At 48.0% G+C, this 25,709-nt stretch overlaps 4 protein-coding genes across 5 annotated transcripts; 1 reads left to right on the top strand and 3 right to left on the bottom strand.

Annotated features, from left to right (window-relative positions):
• Nucleotides 1–4,736: 4,736 nt before the first annotated feature.
• LOC120663475 (leucine-rich repeat extensin-like protein 4) lies at nt 4,737–6,366 on the top strand. The gene has a single exon (XM_039942299.1). It carries the CDS (start codon nt 4,895–4,897, stop codon nt 6,026–6,028), a length of 1,134 nt encoding a protein of 377 aa, XP_039798233.1. The 5' UTR covers nt 4,737–4,894; the 3' UTR covers nt 6,029–6,366.
• Nucleotides 6,367–8,264: 1,898 nt separating this feature from the next.
• On the bottom strand, nt 8,265–13,375 carry LOC120663459 (protein tesmin/TSO1-like CXC 3). Of its 2 annotated transcripts, none has more exons than XM_039942283.1 (11): nt 13,243–13,375; nt 12,118–12,284; nt 11,278–11,995; nt 10,704–11,113; nt 10,531–10,608; nt 10,193–10,373; nt 10,010–10,105; nt 9,828–9,909; nt 9,128–9,284; nt 8,647–9,038; nt 8,265–8,551 (listed from the first exon to the last, which is right to left on the bottom strand). In XM_039942283.1, the coding sequence occupies exons 1-11, from the start codon at nt 13,294–13,296 to the stop codon at nt 8,541–8,543; spliced, it is 2,346 nt and encodes a 781-aa protein (XP_039798217.1). In that variant the 5' UTR covers nt 13,297–13,375; the 3' UTR covers nt 8,265–8,540. The 2 variants fall into 2 exon arrangements, with proteins under 2 accessions (XP_039798217.1, XP_039798223.1); XM_039942289.1 differs by having other exon boundaries at nt 9,843–9,909; nt 13,243–13,374.
• Nucleotides 13,376–18,209: 4,834 nt separating this feature from the next.
• LOC120695869 (60S acidic ribosomal protein P2A-like) lies at nt 18,210–20,085 on the bottom strand. Its single transcript, XM_039979083.1, has 4 exons — nt 20,071–20,085; nt 19,320–19,408; nt 18,819–19,042; nt 18,210–18,588 (listed from the first exon to the last, which is right to left on the bottom strand). Exons 2-4 carry the CDS (start codon nt 19,405–19,407, stop codon nt 18,562–18,564), a joined length of 339 nt encoding a protein of 112 aa, XP_039835017.1. The 5' UTR covers nt 19,408; nt 20,071–20,085; the 3' UTR covers nt 18,210–18,561.
• Nucleotides 20,086–22,392: 2,307 nt separating this feature from the next.
• Nucleotides 22,393–24,202, bottom strand: LOC120663451 (60S acidic ribosomal protein P2A-like). Its single transcript, XM_039942272.1, has 4 exons — nt 24,100–24,202; nt 23,362–23,450; nt 22,879–23,102; nt 22,393–22,639 (listed from the first exon to the last, which is right to left on the bottom strand). Exons 2-4 carry the CDS (start codon nt 23,447–23,449, stop codon nt 22,613–22,615), a joined length of 339 nt encoding a protein of 112 aa, XP_039798206.1. The 5' UTR covers nt 23,450; nt 24,100–24,202; the 3' UTR covers nt 22,393–22,612.
• Between the last annotated feature and the right edge of the window lie 1,507 nt (nt 24,203–25,709).

Raw genomic sequence — 25,709 nt, 5'->3', positions numbered from 1 at the left:
TTTTGGGCTTTTGGCGCTAAGAAATGGCCAGTTTTTAGACAGCCGATCAAAGAAAGGATGGTGGACCCAAATAAAAGATGGAAATGACACTTGAAACTGAGCTAAACCAGCACAAGATGAGACAGCAAGTGCATGTAGGCACAAACACTAGAGGGCGAGTCTGACACAAACAACCAGCAGCCATCTCACTGACAAACAACACTAGTGAGCATGCGACTCCAGCATCGCCTCGCAAAGAAAAAAAAACTTCAGCAGCGGCCCATGGTGTACCATGGCCAATAATGTGGCATCTGTTTCCGATTCCCTTCTAGAGAGAAAAGAAAGAAACAAAGAAACAGCGGCCGGCCTGTGCTGGTCTTTCCAATTCGTTCTCCGTGGTACACGTGGCGTGGCGCAGATAAAGCGGCGGATGACGTGGCAAACCCATGAGCACCGGAGCTGGCCTGGACGTACGTAAGGATGGATTCGGATGTCTATTCGAATGTCAGATTTTTTGTCATTTTTCTTCGATTATGAACAAATAAGATGTAGAATTTACTATGTAAATTCATAGTCTTGTACTTAACATTGATCTTGTAAAGATTCAAAAAAACTAAACCTCAAATTTATCATATATATTCTCAAATAATAGATATAAAAATTCGAATACGGATCGGATACGGATACGAATCTTTTTTCACCTTTTTAATTGTAGGGAGCAAATAATACATTAAAAAATTTATACAAAATTTTATTCTTATGTGTAATAATATGCTTGATATTATAAAAAAAGATTAGCATAAAATTTTAAGCATATCTATTTTAAAATATCAAATTTGTTCTAAGAATTCAGATGTTTAGATCCATCCCTAGACGTACGCACAGGAACCTGGTACAGACTACAGAGAGTGTGCTGCAGCTAGCGCACACGCCACAGTCAGGAGAGGAGAAACGGCGGAGGGATGGCCGGAGACCGACCGGACGGCGGCGGGTGGCGCAGGCGCACCCACCGCACCAATCTGCTAGCTCATCACAGCAATACAATACTCCTCCTAGTCCTCTCTCTCCACCAAGCACTAATCCCTTTGATGACAGCCACACAAACCACTACTGAAACCGCTGCCGCGAGCCAACTAATGATCAGTCCTTCGCTTCATCAAAGAAAGAAAAAAAAACCTAATCAGTCCTTCTGACACCAACATCAATCACCGTGTTCGGCTCCAGCTCCAGCCCTACAGTATTTCTCTCTCATATCGCTCCAGCACTGTTCTTCAGCCACCAGCCAGGTAACAGTATTTTTTCTCTCACACTATTCCAGCTCCAGCCTCCAGCTCCAGCCTGCCGAACGCAGTTAATGGCACAATTGCAGCACCAAAGAGACAGTTGTTGGCACGAGTTCTGCACTTTTAATCATCCCGTTTGGTCAAATTTCTGTTTACTTTTGTCCCTTTGGATTTGTTTGGTCGCCTAGCCTAAGCTTGCTGGTCAATGCAAGCGCTTGTGGGTGCCAGCCTTTCTCTAGCTAGCAAGCAAAGACGTTCAGTGTTCAGGTTCAGTTCAGAGATCGACTGACCCTGACGTGTTCCGTCAGGCCACGGATCTGCTGCAACGCGGTTTCAGCGCTGGTTAGCCGTCGTCGCCTGTCAGCGACCGCCGCCGCCGCCCGGGTCTGGCATGTGGGGACGGACGGGGAGGTCGCCGGACGGCTCACGCAACGCAGGTCGCCGCCGGGTGGACCTGCCGATGGAGGCGGGCAGGAAGGCCGGCCGGCAGCAGCGAGCGTCAGGTGAGAGACGACCACCGAGGGCAACGTGCGGCTGCGGCGAGCAGGCCATGTGAAAAACAAGACGGAGAAGAGTGGTGGATCACATCAGATGACTCGATTGATTCTGAAGCAGTTTGTCTAGTGACACGGAGTTCCCTAGAGATTGATTTGTTCATCCACTCGTACAAGATTCACACTCGTTTATCTGAAATTCCTGCGATCCAAACACAAACAGGGGAGGTGACACTCACTGAAAATGGTTTTGCAGTGAAGTTTTTTTTCCCCTTCTGAACAAGTTTTTGCAGTGAAGTTACGGCTGCAGTTTAAAAATGCTGCCATGGGAGTGGGACGACGTCCCCCTTTTTTTCTGATACTGGACGACGTCCATTGACGAGGCCGTGTCCCTGGACTGAATTGAAACGTCCAGAAGGTAAGGAATCAGGGTCTGGTGCCCACAGCGTACGCGACGGCGACGGCGACGGGCGGTGCCTTTGTGCTGTTCAAACTAGCAAAGCTGCCGGAAGCATCCATCAAAGCAGAGGCTTGCTGGTGGAGTAGAGTAGGGATCCCCAACAGCAGAGCCCAGGAACCGCGTCGCTGCTCTGAACAAACCAGGGAAAGAATGGCGGTAGCGCCAAGCAGAAAGAACAACCCCTGCTCTGAACTCACGAGCACAAGCTGGATGCACTAGGACTCTAGGAGGAGAGGAGATGCAAAGGGAGAGGGGCTCACATCTCTAACCTTTGGTTTGTTCTCGGCTTTTGGGCAGGATAAGGTGGTGTTTGATTTCAGGGATTTTTTTTAAATCCCTGTTATATTAAAATAAACCTTACTATTTTAGAGTATTAAATATAATTTATTTATAAAAATTTTTTGACAGCTGTGTGCTAATTCGCGAGACGAATCTAATGATGGTCATTTGCTACAGTGATGCTACAGTAACCATCTGCTAATAATGGATTAGTATACCTCATTAGATTCGTCTCGCAATTTAGCCCTAGAGTTCTGCAGTTAGTTTTATAATTAACTTTTATTTAATACTTCTAAATACTAAGGCCCTGTTTAGTTGGTGAAAAATTGTTGGTTTTGGTACTGTAGCACATTTTGTTGTTACTTGACAAATAATGTCGAATTATAAACTAATTAGGTTTAAAAGATTCATCTCGTGCTAATCAAATAGACTGTGTAATTAGTTATTTTTTCAACTGCATTTAATTCTTCATGCATGTATCTGAACATTTGATGTGACGAATACTGTAGAATTTTTTTGAGAACTAAACAAGGCCTAAAATTTTCTTTAATGTGACATAGACTAAATTTTAGCCCCTGAAACCAAACAACCCCTGAATGGACAGGGACCCGGAAAGTTTTCATCACTCTTTTTTTTCTCTTCCTTCTTTCAAAGGAGAGGCATTGCTTGGTGTCAAGTTGGCAGATTGTTAAAGGGGTGGTGGAATGGAATTGCTTAGTGTTAGTGCTCAGGCAGTAATCAGTTGGTCTGACTGAGAAGGGGAAAGAGGGGATGCCACTTGGATTTGGTTCATCACGCGCACTGTATAGTACAAGATATTTTGTTCTTCCCATCATACGTGAGCGTCTGTCTGTGCACCGTGTTTCAGAAAAAAAAATCTGCCATTATCTACTGACATTACGAATTAGTTTCTTGGCATAAGGAAAAGAGAAAATAGTATGGCGGTTTTCGAGATGCGTGCACCGATTGGTTACACCGGAAATTCTAAGATGATGGGTTAAAACATTTTAATATGGCGATTCATCATCATCATCGCACCAACTGCATTTTTGTCAAATCAGCATCCTCTGCCTGCTGCCAGTTGTAGGCCATATACTCCCTCCGTTCCAAAAAAAAAATGTAAATCTCATTTTCTGAGGAGTCAAACTATTTTAACTTTGACCAAATGTACTCAAAAAATTACTAATATTTGTGTCTTCGTATAGATATAGTATAGAAATATATTACATAATTAATCTAAAAATATTTATATTGTAACACAAATATTAATACTATTTTGTATAAATTTGGTCAAACTTAAAAATATTTGACTTCTCGAAAAATGAGATTTATATTCTTTTTGGGACGGAGGGAGTAAGTAGAAAATATGCCGTTGGGAGTTTCATCATGGTTTCGTCGGAGGAGAGAGCAATTATGATCGAGATGAATAGGAAACAAGTTAGTCCTAATAGTCAGGTAACAAACAATCTAATTTGTTTTCTTTTCTTTTTTTAAAAAAATACTAGTTGGTAACATGGACTTTTACTCAATGGCATAGTACAATCTTTTCCACAAGGATCACAATTAGTTTCATTTCATCATCTGCGATCATCACGCTTTGGCAGTCCACACTCGGAAAATAGCGGAAAATGAAACTTTCACCACTCGCTCCTAAAAGTATGAGAAAACCGCGCGTCATTCTCACACGGTCGTAGCATCAATTCCTCGAAATCCAAAACAAGGAAACACCATTGGGCAACTCTAGGACACTAATGATTTAGGACCCACACACATCATCCGATCATCCTCACAACCAACCGCGTTGTTTTGTTTACAACAAACCACACCATCATTTGCAGGTGGTTACAAGACTAGTAGCTATAAACAAAATTCACGAAAACGACCGCGTACCAACAGAAGCTTTTTTTTTTTTTGAAGATGAACGACATACACTTATTGAACGTCCAAAGAGTTTATACATAATCATATGCTTAATCATAACTAACCACATGACCCCTACACTACTAGGCAGCTGCTGCCTACAACAGCAGCCGTCCAAATCCCCCAAGATAAGGCCATCAGCTCGACCAAGACACCCATGACAACGAACCAATCACAAAGCACCAAACTTCCACCCGAAAAGAATTCGTACAAAATTCAGCCGAAAACTACCACCTCATTACAAAACTCAAAAGCTGAAATTTAAATGCGCAGTCAACCTTGCAGACGGAACCCCCAGAATATGAGAGAAAAGAATTCGAACGCGCATACACGAAGCTAGCCGAAAGCGTGTGCGCGACTCCCCAAACACGAACCGTCGTCTTGTGTATATAAACCCAAGCCCCGATTCACCCAGCCGGCATCATCAGCGCAAACGATCGATCACACGGCTGGCTGCAGATCGCGAGAGAGCTCGGCAAATGGCAATGCACGGGATGGTGAAGAAGAAGACGTTGCCGGCGGCGGCGGCGGTGGTCCTGGCCCTGGTCCTGTCGGCGGCGGCGGCGGTCTCCGGGCAGCAGCCGGCGCCGGGGAAGCAGACGGCGGCGAACAACCCGCGACTGCAGCGGGCGTACGTGGCTCTGCAGGCGCTGAAGCGCGCCATCACGGAGGACCCCAAGAACCTGACGCGCGGGTGGTGCGGCCCCGACGTGTGCGCCTACTTCGGCGTCTTCTGCGCGGCGGCGCCGGACGACCCGCACGCGCTCACCGTCGCCGGGCTGGACCTCAACCACGGCGACCTGGCGGGGACCTTCCCGGAGGAGCTCGGCCTGCTCTCGGACCTCGCGCTGCTGCACCTCAACTCCAACCGCTTCGCCGGCGGCCTGCCGGAGTCGCTGCCCAAGCTCCGCCTCCTCCACGAGCTCGACGTCAGCAACAACCGCCTCTCCGGCGGGTTCCCGCAGCACATCCTCTGCCTGCCCAACGTCAAGTACGTCGACCTCCGGTTCAACAACCTCTGCGGGCCCGTGCCGCCGGCCATCTTCGACAAGCCGCTCGACGCGCTCTTCCTCAACGACAACCACTTCGACTTCGAGCTGCCGGAGAACCTCGGCAACTCGCCGGCGTCGGTGGTGGTGCTCGCCAACCTGCGCCTGCGCGGCTGCATCCCGCAGAGCGTGGGGCGCATGGCCGGCACGCTCAACGAGCTCGTCGTCCTCAACGCCGGCCTCCGCTCCTGCATCCCGCAGGAGGTCGGCTGGCTCCGCGAGCTCACCGTGCTGGACCTCAGCTCCAACCAGCTCCAGGGGATGCTGCCGGAGTCCATGGCCGGCATGCACAAGCTCGAGCAGCTCGACGTCGCGCACAACGAGCTCTGGGGCCACATCCCGGAGGGCATCTGCGCGCTGCCCAGCCTCCGCAACTTCACCTACTCGTACAACTTCTTCTGCACCGAGCCGCAGCGCTGCCTCGACATCCGCCGCATCGACGACCGCCAGAACTGCATCGCCGGCCGCCCCGACCAGCGCCCCGGCGACCAGTGCCTCGCCTTCCTGCACCGCCCGCCGCCGCGCTGCGACGAGCACGGCTGCTTCGGCCCGCCGCACTACTAGGCGGCCAGCGCCGACGGAGGGAGAGAGACAGACAGCTGGCGCCGGCCGGCCGCGCCGCCGCGACCGCGACTTGTAAAATCCGTGGCTTGGGATGTGACATGTGAGTGGAGGTCTGGAGGAGGGTAAAATTGGTAAACAGAAACGGCCGTATATATTGTACACTGTAATTTTTTTTCCTCTTCTTCTTTTCTCTTTCTTTTCACAGGAGTGGTATATGTTGGAACTGTAGAGAGACATGATAGTGCATTGATTTTTACGGTGTTAATTTAATTACCCACTAACCAGTAATAATCTCTGTACTTGTTCCTCATACAAATACTACCTCTAAAATTTCTTCACTTTTATGCCTTGGCTTGGAAGGGAGCATAGCATGATGCCACAGCCACCAAATCAACCAGCCCATGGCTAAAAAAATAAGTTGCTAACCATGGGAAAGGTGCTAGCAAGAACAAACATTAATACTCTTCTAACATTATCATCAACTAAACAAAGTAGGAATAATCCAGGTCAGGGCCACCAAATGGAGAGAGAGGAATGAGAGGCCTGCACATCCTGATTAGGATGGGGTCAAACAAGGACTGCTGCCATTAAATAAAAGCAGAAGATGCCCATCCATCCATGGCCTCCAGCTGCAAAGAGGAGAAGTCCCAACCTTCCTCCCTCCCTCCACATGTGCACATCACCCTGGCTGGCTCCAGCTTACATACACTGGTAACTCTTCATTCAGATTACTGTTCAACTGCTGCGTATTTAGATGCCAATGTCCTTGTCACACACACCGCCCACCAGCCCACCCTGATCAAACAGGACACATATTTACATATATTTTATATACATATTTATATATATAATTATATATGGACACTTATAAAAATTTGGATTGAAGAAAAAATGTAGAGAGATTTTTTGCAACTGCTTGGATTGAAGAAAAAATGTAGAGAGATTTTTTGCAACTGCAGCAGCACTACTTTCATAGGTAAGGGTTTACTTATAGATCAGTGCCGAATGTAACACGGCGGCGGGAGTGAGATGGTTTCCGGCGACGGCGACCCACCGACGGCGACGGCGGCGCTGAAGGGGAGATCCTGACGGCAACGTGCATGGGCATGCAGGGGCCCCGGCCCCGGGGTGACGATGAGGATTGAGGAAGAAGGTTCAGAGCGGTTGCCGTCTGAATTTGCTCAAATCCGGGCGGCCGGCCGGCCGGCCTGTTGCGCGACAGGCTGGCGGGAATCAAATTGGGGCGAGGACTGGGACAAACGGTGAGGCCGTTGGGTGGAGGAGGAAGAAGACGAGTCCATGACCCATGAAGCCATGAAGGTGACCAGCTCTGATGAGCGTGGCAAGCGAACCTTTGCTCTCTGCCCCCTGGGGCCGCCATGCCATCATGCATCTTTCTTGGACGCGTTGGTACTTGTTGCCTTGTGTTATGTCATTGCCTAACTGCCTGCTACTTGACATTAAACAAGATGCCAAGTCAGGATGATGGATCACTGTTGGCACCCGTCCTGTTTTGAGCCATCAGTTTTGGCAGGTAGGGAGGGAGGTGCCTACCACAATCATCTTTATCATATATAATATATATGCAAATATTTGTATATCATACATGATATATATACGTGTATGGCTTTATTCGTTGTGGTATCCAATCATGCAAGGCAGACAGGCTAGCAGGTAGGCCTAATGCACTGTCTAATTGGCAGAGGCATGATACACGGGACTGACAATGGCCTATCAGCAACTCCAACCCACAATTCTTCAGACACATTGCAGCCCTTCAGCAGACATGTACTGATGGTTGGTGCCTTTGCAAGTTCTCTCTTCAACTATCATCTGCCATTTGGTAACCGTTCTATAAATGTTAGTTGCATTCCATTGGAGATGTATGATTGGGAGGCAGGCTTCCAGCAACCCCCACTCAGCTGGGTGCTCTGAATTTCGTGGGGCATGGATGCAGATGCAGGCAGTGCAGCAGCTGTAACTCTGGTAGTACCAGTTCAGGAAGGGCGAGCCTGACATCTCAACGCCCATTGCAACTATTCTAAAGACAGTTCAGAGTATCACCCATAGCTTTATACATCAATGGGATTAGGAAGGCACATGCTTGCAGGAAAGAGATACATGACCAACCTCAAACGCTGCCCAGGTTAAACAGATGTCGCGCTCATACATGAGCTGTCGGATGAAGAGTTCGGTTTTGTTCAGCAATAGGGGTTGGCTTCAGACCTGATGAGAGTTTGCGACGAGAAACATGGAATGGAATTTGTGGAACCCCTCCTCAAGAGGTCATTTATAGTGTTACTACAATTCAATAAAAATAACAGCTACAAGCGACACAGCATCTTACATACAGATTATTGATAGGCTACCTATTTTACAAATACAGATCACTACATCTTAAATCTAAGTTACTATTCTCTGACAGTACCTCGAGCCTTGCTGCAGCTGTAGGATGTGAGGCACATATTCGGACTACAAGTCGTACTCCGGTCCCGTAGTCGACTTCACAGCTTTAAGATGGTCCTGGTTAAGCGGACAAGAATATGAATGAGGTGCTGTCATTGATTTCAAGATAAGTACTTTATAGTGCTATCTACACATGCAAAAACAGTGCTTACCTAAAACGAGAGGCGATGTGCTGAATGTGTTATCAGTATCGTTCATCGTAGAACCACTGTTTGACTCTCCCATAAGTGATGGAAATGAGGGAATTGACTTCAATATTAATTTCCTACCACCTTTCCGGTTCGGGGAAATACTAAGCGCATTATGCGGTGGCGAGACTCGTTTTCCATTGGGTGAAGTAGACTTGACACAGTTGTTAGGAGAATCAGCTTCTTTTAGAATATCTGGCATCTCCTCATCGATAACACTACCATCAACCTTGGATGATTTAGAAGACTGCAATGTTGCAGTAGCTTTTGAAGCAGACGAACGGGAGTTCCCACTGCGAGCTTTGGAAGGTCTTGGTGGCTTTGCACTTGAGAAATTTGGCAGTTTAAGCAGAGAACTGGAAGAGATTTCTCACTTATTAGTTGATAGAATGCAGAAGCAAAGATATGAAGCTTGTTCAAGGAGATGAATATGTAATAAGCAAACCTGGAAAGATCAAAAGGAGGTGTTATTGGAACAAGCTCAAGGAGGGGATGATCTTCGTTCTGTACATTTGCCTTTTGTTGATCATTCTCCTTCTCTTTTCCACAATTTTCTGTTTGTTCACCTTCTTGTTTCAGTTCTTCAGTGAGTTCAGTGTCAGCTGATGCAGCACATGACGACAAAACATTAATATTCAGATGAATAACTTAAAAAACATGGCGCATTGTTCATTTCAGGATTCAGAATATTGTGGTTGTGTTGGGTAATCTATATTTAGGATTTAGAATGGTATGGTTGAGAGAAGAAATAAGCAAACGTAGCATATATCCACCCTCCTGGAAACAAAAGTTGATTATTCAGAAAAGTGGAACAACTAAAGACTGCAAAGACAAGAATGCTCTTTCAATCAGATGCACTTTTATTTTATGTCAAAAACCCCCACACGTTCAGGTTTGAGTTTTTCAACTTAACTATTACGTGACCATTTTAAGGAACAGAACTAGCAGAACAATTCGAATGTCCTACTTATAAATTACAGTGGTGAACTGTTAAACAAAGAAACATAAGCAAGGTTATCGAATAATTTTATTGCCGTTCAATATGAGGAATATTTTTTAGCAGGAAACAACAGCATTTGTGCAAATTTCCAGAAAAAATGTTTGTTAGTATGAAAAAGGAACAAGTATAGCGCGATTGTACAAACCACAAAAGTGCTCACCATCTCTTCTGCCGAAAGTGTTTTTGCAACTCTCACATCTGCAGTTGCTAGAGCATCCAACACCTCCCTTTTATTTAATCAAACATTTAAAGCATAAGTAACTTGCACCACGTACAATTTCAGATAGCAACATGTGCAATACAAGTTTCCAGAGAAACGTTAAGTACCTGATAGCATTCACAGTATTTCTTGAGACAGCTTGACTTCTTGCAATTGCATCCTCTCTTATGACGAGCTGACGCTGGGGTGCTGTTAGGATCTTCCTGCAATTTATTATAGAACTTAAGCATCACATGTTTGTGAGTAATGACTAACAGAAGTTATATCTGAATGTCCAACAGAACACCTACCCCAGTTTCCGGACCAGCGTCAGACATACGAATCACTTTTGGAGCAAATGCTAGCGGATTACGAAACTCTATCTGCTTCCGAGTGGAGAGAACAATTTCCTCATGTATGGGTTTGTTCAAACATCCTTGACACGAACAAGGTTCAGAGCAGTAAACACCGGCAGCAAAACACTCACAATACCTGCACATGACAACAATGAACAAAAAAAAAATTAGAATAACGTAACATACATTCACTTTGCACCTACAAGCCCAAAAATTTCAGAATGAGCCCCTTCATGTAACTACATTCACATAAGAGTTTCACATAATGTTAATAATGTGCGAAGAACACATACAGTTTCAGGCACTTTGACTTCTTACAGCTGCACCGCTTGCATGCCTCACCATCATCACCATTATTATCTGTTTTACGCCTGCATTTCAACCATACAGTTAGCAGTTAAGTGTACTGAAACATAGTAGTAATTATGTTGCAACCATCCAAAAGAAATCAGAAGCGCAAACAAACCTCTTCTTTTGAGGACTGACGCTTTGACTTGAAACATGATCATTTACAGGAAAACTTCCAGCTGAACAATCATCCATGGGAAATTCTAACAGGTCACCGCCAGAGTTTGGAAAATTCTCTCCTGCTGAGAGAAACTTGCCATGTGCATCCTTTTCAGATCCTGATGATGGATGCAAACCAGAAGCCATAGGATCCTGATTGGCCATTTTGCCTTTTGGTGTTAATGCAAGGGCATTTAAATGTAGACCTATACCGCGCAACCCACGTGGCTGGGTTTGTACATGGCTCTTGCCTTTACATGTTGAGACAGAGAGACTCTCAACCGTCTCTTTCTGCACAACAGTATTTGAGAACCCAGCTGCCTCAAATACCAGGCAGCGTCTTCGTATGCCACGTTGTTGGCTTTCCACCTGAACATGTCAACAGGAACAAAACAAATGAGAGGGTATTATGGTAGCATAGATATCTCCATACAGTACTAAGGAGCATGGGCAACAATTTTTTTAAATAGACACCGGCAACATTTTAATTAACACATGAAAATGGTAGGTCAACATAAACTGTGTGCTAGTACCTTGTAGTCTAATGGAATACATCCATTCTCTTCATAAATGTTATCCTGAATTTCTTCTGTTGAGATGGCTTGCTGACCATCCTGAAATATTTGAGGATTTTCTGTCTGATCTTCTCCCATCACGAGTTCTTGATAGTATACTTGACCAGATGCACTAGGATGTGCTCTGTCCGAGATTTCACCACCTCCTGTAAGTTTCGACAGCAAGTATCCACAAGATTCTGCATTTTTAGCTGCGAGATGCATTCCTCTGTGATGGTCATCCATCGTGGAGTCAAAGGCCAAAAGCTCACCCGAGGTTGTGGAGACTAAGTCCGACCATTGACATCCCAAGACGTCATCACTGCCATTCACAGGCTGGCCACCATCCAGGAGCTGGATTTCAGTGGAGAACAAGCATTTCCGTTTCTCCACTGTATTTTTAACGGTCTGGACAACGTCTAGTTTCCGACACTTGTCCTGCTTAAGGTCTGATCTGACACCATGGCAAGGAGTGGTGTTATGGTCTGGACTGCCATTATCGAATCGAGCAGGGTGAGCCAAATCGCATGGCCCAGTTGGAGGATCAGCCGCATCCGAACATGTAACTGTGCGGGTTTCTCGAGTGACAGTGCTAGCACAGGCAAACAACCTGACAGCATTTGAAGACTTAGCTGGCTTGTTTGTTTTGCTGCCATCAGCACAGGCCTCACTTTCAGAAATTTCACCGAGGGAGCTCCTGCAAAGGGCCAAAATACAGCATCAGAATCACCTTATTCTGACGCGAGTTTAAGTTTTTTTTCTCTCTCTCGCATAATAACACCAGCGTATGTGCCTGAAAGGAAGATGCATGGAACTTACTTTGCGAGCCTTGTTTCCTTGTGCGCGTTGTCGTGCGGGGAAGTGAAGATGGAAGAAATGGAGGTTATGTTGATGGACTGGTACCCCTGGAGGCTGTTCGCGTTGTAAGCGGACTTGAGCGGCTCAATGGGAGACAGGTTGTTGATGAAGCTGAAAACCGGCGAGTCCTGCACAAAGAAAGTAGCAAAATACTTACTGGGTTATGAGCATCGAGCACAAACCAACAAGGCGCCAAATTTTTTCTAGTGCCCTGGACCTGGTCGCGCACAAATTAGAAAATAGATAGATTCTCTGGGTGCAGAATGACTTGCACTTGCATATTCATCCATCCAGCGCAGAGGAGAAGCTCCGGTATAATATTACTAGTAGTTAATTACGACTGGAGCCATACATGCAGCTTGAGCAAGGCAGGAACCATGTGCGAAAAAATGGTGTTCTAAAACGGGCCGGGATACAAGTAGCTGCAGTAATCAATAGAGAAAAATCCCGGGTCAAAGCCTGGCGCGGAATGGATCTGGCCCTGCAGGAGGCGCTGGCAGTTTGCAGGGGAGGCAGCAGGTATATTCGCAGGGATCTACTGGGCACTAGCTGCGGTCTGCGGATGCCCTGAACACTGAGTGATATGGTTGCGCGAGCAGGAGGCGCTTGTGGCAGCAGGCGGGCAGATCTGGAGCGCTCCGCGGCTCCCGCGGCCCAGCGTGCACGCGGGGTCGGCCGAGGAACCGCCGCCGCAGAGGACGCGCGCAGTGGGTAGTTGGTAGCAGCAGGGGGAGGAAGAGCGGCGGCCGAGCACGGGGTTCGCTTTGCTTGCTCGATGCAAAATTTGTCCCGGAGAAGGGCGGTTCCCGGCGAGGCCGGAGAAGCGCGTCCCTCCAGCTGCAAAAGCTCCCCTGCTTCGCTGACGCGCGGCACGGGCCGGCGGCGGTTGGGGCCCGGTCTCGGCCTCCGCCGCGGGAAGCCCGAGGGTGAGGGAGAGGCCGGAGCAGCGGTGGAGGGAGTGTGGCGGCCTGGCGGGGTGCTCCCCTGACCCCCGGGTCCCGTGCGAGGAGGCGGGCAGCCTTGCAGCGGGGGAGGGAAAGGCGGAGAGACGGGGAGGAAGAGGAGGAGGAGGGTGCGGGCGGTCACCTCGGCGCGCGAGGCCGGCGGCGGCTGCGCGGCGGCGCGGTCGGGCGTGTCCATCTCCGGCGCCGCTGCGGTGGCGCGATGTGCCCGAGCGGGAGCGGAGAGGCAGGGGAGGGCGCGGGGACGGGGGGCCTTGTCGCGGCGTCCGTTTCTATTATTCTATAGCACAGACAGGCGCGGAGCCGGAGACGACGGGTGTGGGCCCGGGGGGCAATTTTTTCAAGCAGCGCGAGGGCGGGAAACCGGTTGGGGAGCGCCTCCTCGGCTCCCTTTTCGCCCTCCGGCCTTTATTGACTTATTTATTTATTTATTTATAGGGGTATTTATTTTCTCTCGTGGCTGTAGCCTTTGCTTGTCTTGTCTCGGGTGCCGGGCCTCCGGGTGGCGCTCGGCGCTCCGGTCCTGACAGTGGGCCCTCAGCTCGTCCACTCTCCTCCTGACGGCGGGCCCGTCCTAGCCCTGCGTGGCCCACGGAGACCTGTGGAGTTAATGTTACCCTCATTGATGTAATGATGCCCTCGTGAGTCGTGATAGCCTAACCGCTCCCGCGCGGGCGCGGTTAATCAATCCCGTGTCGGCCCCGATAATTCCTTTGCAATCCGGCGCTAACCACGTTCAAACCGCTGGCTCCTGGGCCCCGCGACCTCTTCCTCACCTGCCGCCTGCACCCCGTAGGAGTAGGTAACGGCCCCGGCGTCCTGGGGGGATCTCCTGTGCCCGCCGCGTGGTGTGGCCCCGCCCGCGGGGCGCGCGCGCATTTACCCAGCGCGCAATCCGCCCCGTGATCCGCGATGAAGGACGCGGGCTGATGGCACGACGGCAGGTCGACAGCGGCCCCCGGAAATGGATGGATGCCGGATGCGTGCGCGGCCGAGCGAGGTTGATCTGACATGTGGGGGTGGGGGGGGGACAGCATCTGCATGCACGCATGGGTCTCGTGTTCCTCTCGCAGCGAATGCGTACACAGCATCGGCATGAGCACTGACCTTGGCGAGCTTCGTACGTACGGGGGCAGCCGGAAGATTTCGGAGTTGGTACAGGGTACGAGAGTCATATTCTGGTTTCACGTAACGTACGGGCAGAAGTGTGCGTACATGAGCACGTCGGCACATGGAAACATAGATGCCAACAGCATGTGGACAGACACACATGGCCTGCTGACAGTGAACTCACGGACGTGTCACATGGGATCGTTAGCACTAGACGTATGGAACGTGGCCCAAGAGAGGAGATCCTGCTCCTTTTGTCCCATATGAGTAAACTGGTTCGACGAGGACGTCGAATACTAACGGGGTGATTTGTCACAGCCATGAGCCAGTGGGCCGCGCGGATTACTGTAGCATGTCGCTACTGTAGCATCGCGGCACAGTGGTGCTTTAGTCCCATACTGGAAACGGGAAGGGAGCCGAACCAGTTTAAGTAGCTGGTCCCTGGGAAGCTAATAACTCCGGTTCGAACCTTTTGCGCGAAGCGAGGACGAAAGTGCGAGAGAGTTATTTCACAGGTGTGGTTTACTCAAAGTGTAGGTTAGATCTTAGCCGTTATCCCGGACCGATTGTCACAGCCCATGGGAAAGTGGGCCGCGGGGGTACTGTAGCATGTCGCTACTGTAGCGCCGCGCCGCAGTGGCGCTTTAGTCCATACTGGAAACGGGAAGGGAGCCGAACCAGTTTAAATAGCCGGTCCCTGGGAAGTTAATAACTCCGGTTCGAACCTTTTGCGCGAAGCGAGGACGAAAGCGTAAGAGAATTATTTAGCATGTATGATTTACTCAAAATGTAGAGTAGATCTTAGCCGTTATTCCGAACCAGGTTATAGTTGGGGTCGATAGATTTAAGATTCACGATGTCATCGTCAAACTCCTCGCTATCGAGGAGCATACTGCCTTTGGTGCTAACTAATTACCCAAGCTATTCACCCAATGCAATTTACTGATTGCCGCTCTTATTGCACGTGTATATTCAACTCTTGATATATTCCCCGTCTTTCGCCCTGTACGCTAGGTGTAGCAACTTTAACCAATAATTAGGGTACTAAATAATGACAGTTTATAAAACTAACTCCAAAACCTCTGCGCTAGGAACCCTGAAGAATCCAATGAGACTTTTGACCACGTGATTTGAGGATGGTTACTATAACATCACTGTAGCCAATCATCGATTAATTAACGTCATTAGATTCGTCGCGAAAAAATGCACCCGTCGCTGAAAAGATTTTGCAAATAGACTTCATTTAGTACTCTATGCATGTAAAAAAATTCGTGCTGGAGAAACCAAACAGACCCTTTTTTTTCCTTGGTGCTCCGGTCCTGACAGCGGGCCCACCCTTTGCCCTGCGTGGCTCACGGAGACCAGTAGAGCGGTTGCTGACTACTTATCTGGAGTGTTTGAGTGGAGTAATTACTGTTACCCCATTATGCCCTCGATAATAACGACCCCGCGGTGAGGAAAGCATACTATGATTATTTTTTAGAGGGCCTATACGAGTATAAGTTGTTGTAGCTGAACTCATATTTAGACGCACACTACACGCACCCAATTACACTTCACACAATATTTCTATAAATAAGCTAAGATCTAGTACAACTTATCGGAAAGCAGGCTATGATTGATTAGCCTATGAAACGCTCCCGCGCTGGCGCGGTTAATTCTGGGTCGGCCGCGGTAATTCCTTTCCAATCCGGCGCTAACCACGTTCAAACCGTCCGTCCCAACAACCCCCGTCGACAGGTACCCTTATCCCGCTGGCTCGTGGGCCCCGGGGCGCAGTACCTGCCCCGCGGCGTCCTGGGCACGGTGCGCGGGGGGGTGGATCTCCAGTGCCCGCGGCGCGTGTGGCCATCGCCAGCCGCCGGCCCTCGGCGCGCGATCCGCCTCGTGATCCGCGATGAAGGACGCTGGCACGGCGGCGGGCTGACATGACGGCAGCGGCGACAGAGGACGACGCTCCATGCGGTTGAGAGCTACGGACGGTAGCCAGGCAGCGGGCAGGGCTGCCTGCCGACGGGTACGAGTACTAGCGGCTAGCGCTCTACTACCGCACAGGCGCAGCACAGCGGAGGCGCGCCGCGCGCGAGGTGAAAGTGACCCCGTCGTCGCCGCACCCGGACGTGGCTCCCCGCTGATACTCCATGTCTTTTCCCCCGGCCGGCCGCCCGCCAATTTTAATTTTTCTGGCTCTCCCGCGCCGCCAGGAACCATCGATGCTCTGCAGCGGCAGCCGGCACAAGGCCCGACCCGGATAGCTGCTGCGCTTTGTTGTCAGGGCCCTGTGGTGCCACCTGCGCAGTCGAGCGGGGGCGTACATCCCGTGACGGACGGCGATCCACGGAGTGACCAGTGAGGCAGTGATCGTTGCGCGGCTGACAGTGCGGTACAGGTAGTCTAGTACAGCTACCACCAACACTACACCCTTGTTGTACTAGGAGTGGAGTTACTTGCCGGTCGGTTCTAGACGACCGTAGTTTACTCTCCTGCCTGCATGCCGTGGGTCGATCGGTTCAGAGCTGCTGCTGGTGGTGGATCGGACGGAGTACTAGCGGAACGCAATCACGGCGGCACCGTGCGCTGTCTTGCCTCGCCGCGCTGCCAGCTGCTAGTACCACTACCTGCACCGTGGTGGAGTGGAGTCCCTAGCGACCTGATGCTGCGCCCGGCCCCCAACCAAATCGGAGCCCGGAGCCGCGGGCGAGGGGACGGCGCCGCCGGTGTACTCCCTCCTCCGTCCACCGTACCAGGCCACCATTCATTATCCGCGCAGCTTCAGCAAGGGCTGGGCGCGTGCGTACATCACGTGATCCTTCAATTGCCATTGCAGGTGGGGGCAAATAGTATCGCTGCGCTGCTCGCTTCTTCTGACACGCATCCGCACAGCCATCTTGGATTATCGGATCCCCCTCGACCGTATTACTGTCGTTGGATTTTGGATCCGGATGCATGTGGCCGGAGTCGCGAGCTTGCGTGGCGCGGACGGCGGATCATTTGACTTTGGACAACGAGCGAGCGAACGACCAGTGGCGCCAAAACTGCCAAAGTGAAGGGAGGGAGAGAGCGTCAGCAGAGCACGAGACGAGGCAAGGAAGGAACGTTTGGAAGAAGACGGAAGAGAAACAAGCAGAAAAGAGAAAGGAATCCCAGGGAGAGAGAGAAGAGAGAGGGCATCGTGCATTCGCCGCCGAAACCGAAACGCGGATTGTTTTCTCTGACCAAAGCCAAAGTGGCTTTTGTCCCCCTCTCCACTGCAGCCTGCCAGTCGCCAGCCTCAGCGCGCACTTCCATGCGCCGCGGCACCTGCTCTGCCTGCCCCCGCTGCCAGTGAACGATTGCCGGCCGCGTGCCGCCGAGCCACCACCCAACAAAGCCGTCTCCTCCTGGCATAGCCCAACAAAAAAAACAATCCGAAAGTGGTATTGCAAATTTCTCTCACTTCATATTTTATTTTTATCTAAACTGGTACAACAAATTGATCTATGTTTTAATTTATTTCAGAACAAAAAAATTTATTCCGAAATAACTTTCTAATTATTCTAGCAATAACAAAAGTATAGTTATTGCACCATGTGTGATAATTTAATCGTCAGTCACACATGACTCTTAATATTTGCGGCCGTGTGCCGGCATGGGCTGCCCAAACACAACTCCTCCACCTCTTCAGCCCAGCTAAGGACGGTCAATGCACGGCTGTTGGGCCTTCGAGCCCAGACGCGTACGGCCCCCAATCAACGTGCTGGGCCCACAGCGAATGGCGACTCCAAGCCAGCCATGACTCAAGATGGATTTGCGTCTGGGCAGTTCAGGTTAAGGATAAACTATAGAGTTCTTTACCACCGTCCAGTGCCAGCCCAATAACCATCCATAACCAGCATCCGATGCAATACAAGATAATCTGATAGTACAACTGACGAGAAATACAAGAGAAATGCAACCTTCCACAAGCATAGGTAAAGCACATCATCATAACAAGAGAACACGTTGCTGCCCAAGACAGGCTCAGACAGGCCCAGACAGGCTATAATTACTCATCACAAGTACTAAGGCTACCAGTCGTAAGGATCATTCATTGTAACAGATATTGGACCAAAAATAGAGAACAAAGAATTTTTTTTTTGGGGGGCAACCAATTCATCAGATACATGCGATAGGGAAAACTCTGGTTCACCAGTAAACCCCAACCAGCATAGCAACCTACAGCTGAATTACTTCATATATTGCAAGACAGCAGCAGCCTCTCCAGTGATTTGCAAAATAAAGCAAGGTTCAAATCCAAACAGCACGACTCTGGGTTTTCCTAACAAAAAATGACAGCTCTGATGACTGCAAAAGCCTAGTCGAAGAGGCTGAAGCCCATGTCCTGCAAATACACATTCAAAACAGTTAAGCTTTTTTATTTTGGATTTATATTAAAAAAATGAAAGGACAAAAATGAACGGCATAGCAACATGAAATTCAAGTGACATGGCATAGGATCACCGAAAGTGGTATCTAGCCTGTTAGTATAATTAAAAAAAACTAAGGACCACAGGATCTTTGTAAAAAATGCACAAAACAACTGAGAATCAAGGGCAAGGGCAGTGATCTTACATCATCACTTTCTTCCTTCTCCTCCACCTTCTCTTCCTTCTTCGCCTCAGCTGCAGGAGCAGCACCACCAGCAGCTGGGGCAGCTGCCGCAACAGCCACACCGCCGCCGCCGCATGGGACGGAAGCAAACTTCTCCCTACCCGCAGCAATGAGCTCCGTAATGTCCTTGCCACTCAGCTGGGACAGCAGGAGCTCCATCTTTTCATTATCAATTTCACAGCCAACTGCGACATACGTAAGGATAGTAATTATAGGATTAGATGCTACTGCAGCACATGATTTGCGTGCAACAAATACATGCGTATGCAATACTGGATCATCATTATGATGAAATAAACCACCAATGCAATTTATGGAGACACTGGTTAAATTTTCACATAATCATAAACAACACATTAGGAGGGGGGGGGATCCTATATTCCAGAAGTAGAAGCAGGCATGTTTTTATCATAAAAGCAAGCATACTGATACTTCAAAAATCCATTGGATGTCTCAGCTTACCTGATTCCAGAATAGACGACAAGTCCTCTGCAGAGGGGCTGGGGTTGCCAGCAAGGACAGCAAGAACGTAGGTAGCAACAAACTTCATCCTGCTCAAAGCATGAACAATCATGACAGTTAGGTACCAGTTTTAGTTAGATGATTTGACTACATGAAGTGGCACGATAAAACAACCACATCAAATATTTAAATCAAATCATCCTAAAACTTAAATTAGCACCGAACCATGAAACTATCATATATCTGTATAAAAAATTCAAGCTTGAATACATGCTAATCATGAAGTGAAGGTGTCGAGCTGCAGGTCACAATGTAAGTTGTAACCAGAATATAGGAACATATGACAGTCCTTGGAACCTCAATTCAAACAACCAAACCAGTTGTTGGTGAATGCCAACTGCAGAACACGAGCCAACGCCAAGCTTAACCAAGCATTCGTCAAGACCGATCTAGGCCAATAATCAACTCTATGCATGTTAAAAATGGGTCAAACGATTCATCCAATGCACAATACCAGAACCTAGCGCAAGGATATCGGCCCTCTTCCGAACAGGCACAGTAAGAACCTAGCGTGACTCGTACATTTCAGCAGAACAACATCCACTCGACGTGGCGACATCAACAAAATACGCAATTTGCGCCAGGCCCAGCAGCAGCAACTTCAAGCCTAACGGCGACATCAATCCATCGTCGAGAAGAGAACGAGGCGGGAAGAGATCTAGCAAGACAGAATTGGCTCGCGATGCACTACCTGGATCCGGGAGGGAGGGAGGGCAGGGGGCGGAGTTAGAGCTAATGGGTGGGGGGGTGCCGTGTGGCGTGGGCACACAACTTCATCAAGATATAGTGACTCATACTCTCATAGTATAACTAATCCGCAATTTTTAACATCAAAATTGAACTTCAATAATGTCAATGTAATTTTAGTCACTAGTCAATACATTATATACACACAAATAGGTAGAGGATAGGGCAACAACACTTACCAACAGTCGCCATGTATAACAAAGTAAATAAAGGAACACGACATTGATCACTTTAGCCAAAAGCCCGAAACGTTGACAAAAGAATTTCCATATAGCAAAATATATGATCCAACCTAAAAGAAAAAAAGAACAAATAGGTCAATTATTTAGCGAACAAATATGCTTTATGCTTTTTCTCACTATATTCAAACCAAGGGCCAAACTCATCAAACCATTCTCCAATAAATCTTCTTTGCTTCTCTTTGTCTCCAACCTTTTGCAAAGAGAAATCTATTGTGCGAGGTTGACAAGGTCCATTCTCCAAATATTTTTTTTCCTCACCTTTTCTCTAAGGTTAGGATGATTAGAATCAATTTCTTTCTTTAAAACCGGGGTCATCCCAATTGATTTCATCTTCAGCCGGACAGCTAGCTTTCTGTCTAAAATATCTCTCCATAATAACCTATAATATATTCATTTGCATAACCAAAATGGATTCACATGATACAGATAAAAAATGATAAAATGGATACCTAATTACCTAAACAATAAACAAAATAGTTAATACAAAATACATATGCTGCTACGCTACGCACCTAGAGTCTGGAGAAAGACACGGGCAGCAGTCAGCAAACAGAGAGCAGCGACGACGGTTCTTGAGGTGCCTCTGATGATCTCTGCTTAACTGACGTCGGAAGAGGTGCTTAACTGACGTTGCCTTTCACAATCCAGAGAGATGGTCACTGGAGACGCCAGACGCCGTCAGTTAAACAGAGAGCAGACGACGAGATCGAGAGTTCGAGGCGGGCCGCAGACGCCGGGAGACAGGGACAGGGGCGGCCGGTGGCGGCGTGGGCGCGTGGTCGCTCGAGTCGTGGAATCGCAGGCGTTTGGGCGATGGGCGATGGCGTCTGGCAGGCGAGGCCATGGTAGGATCGATCGTTTCGACTAGCGACAACAAAAGGGCGGGCGACGGGGAGGCATAGAGTCGCGGGCGTGAGGGCGGCGGTGTGAGTCTTCCGTCGAAAGCTAACGTGCTGTCGTAGCGTGGGCTGGCAGTGGGCCTTTGACTTTCTGGGCCTGAGGATGGAGGGCGTGGGGGTGCCTCGTGTTGGGCCGAAGGGGGTGTCAATAGGGCCGAGATCTACATACTATAAAGGATTTCAAGAATTTTGGGGTGGCTGGGCACCCACGGGCCACTATTGGGCTTCGCCCGAGGGAGCCCGAGGAGGAGATGAGCGGCTGCGGGAGTCGTCGAGCCGTCTCTTGGTTGGCGAGGCGGCGGCGGGGGAACGGCTGGGCTGGTTTTATATAGCACGTGCCCGGGACACGAGCTGCGATCTGCACCGTCCATTTGACATCGGAAGGCGCAGTTTTCTCCCCTAGGGTAGCTTGTGGGCGGCCCACTGCAAGATTTGATATGGGCCCTGGATGATGCAGAAAGCTCCCAGACGTGTTTCTTATGTGGGCCACATTGAATGAAGTTGGGCCAATGGGTGAACTGTAGGGATCAAATGGACTGCATGGAAAAGAAGCTATCTAAATATTTTTATTTTTTCTTAGAAAAAGTTACACATTAGAAAAAATCTGGTTAATCTTAGAAAATTCATAGAAATTTGTTTAGCTCCGGAATGCATGAAACTAATTTCATATCTTTTCTTTTTCTAGAAATCATGCTTTTATATTCTGGTGCCTAGCTTGGAGCTATTTTTATCTTCTATGAATCCACTTTCATAACATTTTCCCCCAAAAGATTGATCTTCTAAAATAATCTTCTTCACAGTTTTCAGTCACCAAAATGCAGTATCGCCTAAATCGAGTTTCTGCAGATGATCTCTCTCCTGTGCAAGGAGCATTTGCCGAGCAAAACGCTTGGTGAGGCTTAGGCACAGCATCCAGGGGCATACGATGAATCAAGCATCCATTTACGTGGCAAGGGCAGGATGCTCGGTCCAGTCTGTATCCGAGTGGTCACAGTGATGAATACACACTATGGCTGACGACTATCACAATTCCGATTATGATCTGCAATGAAAGAGGCTACTGCTATTCGGACATTAAGCAGATTAAGAATCAATGCGAGGCGGATTCGCCGTAGAGCAACACAGTAGAGAACAGCAATGAATTGGGTAACCGATTCTCAATATATGATGCATAAACTCTGGTTCACCAGTAAACACCAACCAGCCTAGCAACCTACGGCTGAAATACTACATATCAAGGCAGTAGCAATCTTTTCAGGTGCTTCGCAACATAAAACAAAGTAAAAGTCAAAACATGGCGACTCTGGTTTTCCTGCCAAAAAGACAACTCTGATGACCACACAGCTTAGTCGAAGAGGCTGAAGCCCATGTCCTGCAAATAGACACTCAAAATAGTTATTTTCTTGACTTAGTTCAACATCAATGAAGGAATAAAAATGATAGAAAAGAACTGGCATGGCCATATGACATTCAAGTGAGGTGGCATAAGAGCACTTTAAGTGGTATATCGATAATCACGAATAATAAAAAAATCTAGTAGCATGAGGTCTTCATCGCAATAGGGAATAGAAAATGACAAATGGGAATCAGAGGCAAGGTCAGTAATCTTACATCATCACTCTCTTCCTTCTCCTCGACCTTCTCTTCTTTCTTGGCCTCAGCTGCAGGAGCAGCTCCACCAGCAGCAGGGGCAGCTGCTGCCACAGCCACACCACCACCACCGCATGGAACCGAAGCAAACTTCTCCCTGCCGGCAGCAATGAGCTCGGTAATGTCCTTGCCACTCAGTTGGGACAGCAGCAGCTCCATCTTTTCATTGTCAATTTCACAGCCAACTGCAACATATGAAAGATAATAGAAACAGTAGGATTAGATGCTTCTGGGACAAATGAAACATGTGGAACGAACAAATACAAAGTTACATGAACATCACTTAAAATTGTTAAAATGCCAATCAATATAAACAACCCCGTTGGGGGAAATACTAAATTCAAGGAATAATAATGTTTTTTCATAAAACCAAGGGGAATTAATAGTTAGAAATACACAGGATCTGTTTCTCTCCTTGAAGCAGCAGTCATTAAGACAGCTTACCTGATTCCAGAATAGACGATAGATCCTTTGCAGAGGGGCTGGGGTTGCCAGCGAGGACAGCAAGCAGATAGGCAGCAACAAACTTCATCCTGCTCAAACCATTAACGACGGTAACAGTTAGGCCCCAAGTTCGTTATTTGTTGAAGTAATAAAACAACTCAGTCATGTACTTAAAGCAAATCAACCTAAAATCAATTTAACACAGATATGAATCTATCATCTGAATTAAAAAAAAAACTGACGCATGAATACATGCTAACTATGTAACTGGATGTGTCAATGTGCAGAGCGCAATGCAACCAGAACACAAGATCATAAAGGATATCCTTGATACCTCAAGTGAGACAACCAAACTAGTTGGTAAATGCCCACCGCAAAACACTAAATCAACGTTCATGCTTTAGAACCAGAACAAATCTTGACTAAGCTTTCCTAGAGACCTAAGCTAGCAAAGAGTTCCAGGCATGTCCGAAGTGGTCCGTGGGATTCATCTAATTCGGCGATACCAGAGCACAGCGCCAAGAAATTACATCTGATTCAAACAAAACCAGCATAGCACCACGATATAATGGCTAGTATTTTTTTTAGCAGAACAATATCTACGAGACGACGTAGCGGCATCCACAAAACACGCACCCTGCCCCAAACAGCGACAGCAACAGGCCCCAGAGCTACGGAGCAGGAACACACTATCGTTGAGAGATCCAGCAAGAGAGGATTCGGCTCACGAGGCATTACCTTGATCCGGGAGGGAGGGAGCCGGAGAAGAAGAGCGGAGCGGAGCGGCGGCGGCGGCGGCCTCGAGCGGTCTCTAGGGTTTCTGCAAGTCGGCGGCGGCGGCGAAAGGCTCGAGCTGGTTTTATATAGCACGTGGCCTAGACTAGCCGCGATCGGCACCGTCCGTTTGATATCGGAGGGCGCGCGGTTCCTGCCTCCTCCTTAACCATGGGCCTGGGCCTGTTCCCTGCTGTGCTCGTGGCCCAAACCTCTCTGGGTTTAGCTATGTGGTCGGCCCAGTGCATGAAAAATTTATATGGGCTTTCTCGTATGGGCCAAACTGTATGTATGTATGATCAACCACTCAAATAGCATAAGAAAATATGGGCTCAAATATTAGAAAGTAGATGTGGCTTCTATTCCAGGGATCCTGGAGACCCCGATTCAGCGTCAACAGGCTGCTTTGAGAATTTGGGAACCAAGTCTATACTTCACAATTAATCAACATATATTATTGTACTCCCTCCGTCCAAAAAAAAATGCAACTCTCACTTCCCAAAAAATTAAACACTTTCAAATTTAACTAGATTTATATAAAAAAGTTACTGACATTTATGTCTTAAAATAGATTTAGTATGAAAATATATTACATGATTAATCTTATGAAACTTATTTTGTAATATAAATAATTATAATATTTTTATCTCAAATTTGAAATTGTTTGACTCCTTAGGAAGAGAGATTTGCATCACTTTGTTCGCTGCATCCAGCTAACAGTGTTTTTCTTTCACACCAAACCAGCACCAGTCAGCAGTATTTTTCTCTCACAATAAATCAGCACCAGCCACCAGCCACAGCACAGCGAACAGAGCAGAGCAGAGCAGGGACGGAGGGAGAAGACTCCGTATAATGATTATAGTTTTGATTCAGCTAAATGCACGGGTCAGTATAGTTATTCGTCGGGCTGTTTGATGCAGTGCAGTCAAACAGTCACGGAGGGTAAAAAGATCAAGGTAAAAGCAAAGTAGACAGCAGCTGCCGCTGCATTCAGCTAGCTAACACGAGTCTCGACAATGGAGAGATGTTTGACTGCATGCCTTTTATCAGGCTCCATGAGAACACCAACAAAAATTCAGGTCTCTGCTTGGATCACAAGGCAGGAAGCGAATCTCTTGATGCCCATTCAAGATGAGCAGATCAATGTATCCGAATCGTCCAAAAGGATGGAGACAAAAGCTTCCCTAGATAATCTGCTCCATTTGCATCCATCCAAAGGAAGATCCAAGCCACGTACTTTGCCCAAGTCTAAAATTCTGCATGATGCATGTAAATGACTCCAAGCATTGCTTGGTTAAACTATACATTCTGCAGACTCATTGGACATCGAAAGAAGTTAACAAATTAGCGGCACTCTGCTTCTTGTTTGGATGGTCAGATCGGACGGCTGGAATGAACATCATGGGCTCATGGCCCTCTCAAAAGCCAAATGGGGATAAGGCCTCTTTGTTCATAAGGCTGTGCTGTTTGATCGAGCGCTCCTTCAAGATAAGCAGATCGATCAAAATATCCAAACCGTCCAAGAAGAATGTGTCAGTGCTTGCAAAAGCCTCTGTGTGGATATAGCTAGTCTT

This window comes from Panicum virgatum, chromosome 2K, assembly GCF_016808335.1.
Source record: "Panicum virgatum strain AP13 chromosome 2K, P.virgatum_v5, whole genome shotgun sequence".
NCBI lineage: Eukaryota > Viridiplantae > Streptophyta > Magnoliopsida > Poales > Poaceae > Panicum > Panicum virgatum.
This window is presented reverse-complemented; position numbering and strand designations above follow the sequence as displayed.

Bases quoted from the DNA above. Each gene is read 5' to 3' on its own strand.
- LOC120663475 (XM_039942299.1), top strand. From the start codon at position 4,895: ATGGCAATGCACGGGATGGTGAAGAAGAAGACGTTGCCGGCGGCGGCG.
- LOC120663459 (XM_039942283.1), bottom strand. From the start codon at position 13,296: ATGGACACGCCCGACCGCGCCGCCGCGCAGCCGCCGCCGGCCTCGCGC. The intron at 12,285-13,242 runs GTGACCGCCCGC...TTCTTTGTGCAG, and splicing joins CGCCGGCCTCGCGCGCCGAG to GACTCGCCGGTTTTCAGCTT. The intron at 10,374-10,530 runs GTATGTGTTCTT...TGTCATGTGCAG, and splicing joins AAGTCAAAGTGCCTGAAACT to GTATTGTGAGTGTTTTGCTG.
- LOC120695869 (XM_039979083.1), bottom strand. From the start codon at position 19,407: ATGAAGTTTGTTGCTACCTACGTTCTTGCTGTCCTTGCTGGCAACCCC. The intron at 19,043-19,319 runs GTAAGCTGAGAC...CGTATGTCGCAG, and splicing joins GTCGTCTATTCTGGAATCAG to TTGGCTGTGAAATTGATAAT. The intron at 18,589-18,818 runs GTAAGATCACTG...GTGTATTTGCAG, and splicing joins AGAAGGAAGAAAGTGATGAT to GACATGGGCTTCAGCCTCTT.
- LOC120663451 (XM_039942272.1), bottom strand. From the start codon at position 23,449: ATGAAGTTTGTTGCTGCCTATCTGCTTGCTGTCCTCGCTGGCAACCCC. The intron at 23,103-23,361 runs GTAAGCTGTCTT...CATATGTTGCAG, and splicing joins ATCGTCTATTCTGGAATCAG to TTGGCTGTGAAATTGACAAT. The intron at 22,640-22,878 runs GTAAGATTACTG...GTCTATTTGCAG, and splicing joins AGAAGGAAGAGAGTGATGAT to GACATGGGCTTCAGCCTCTT.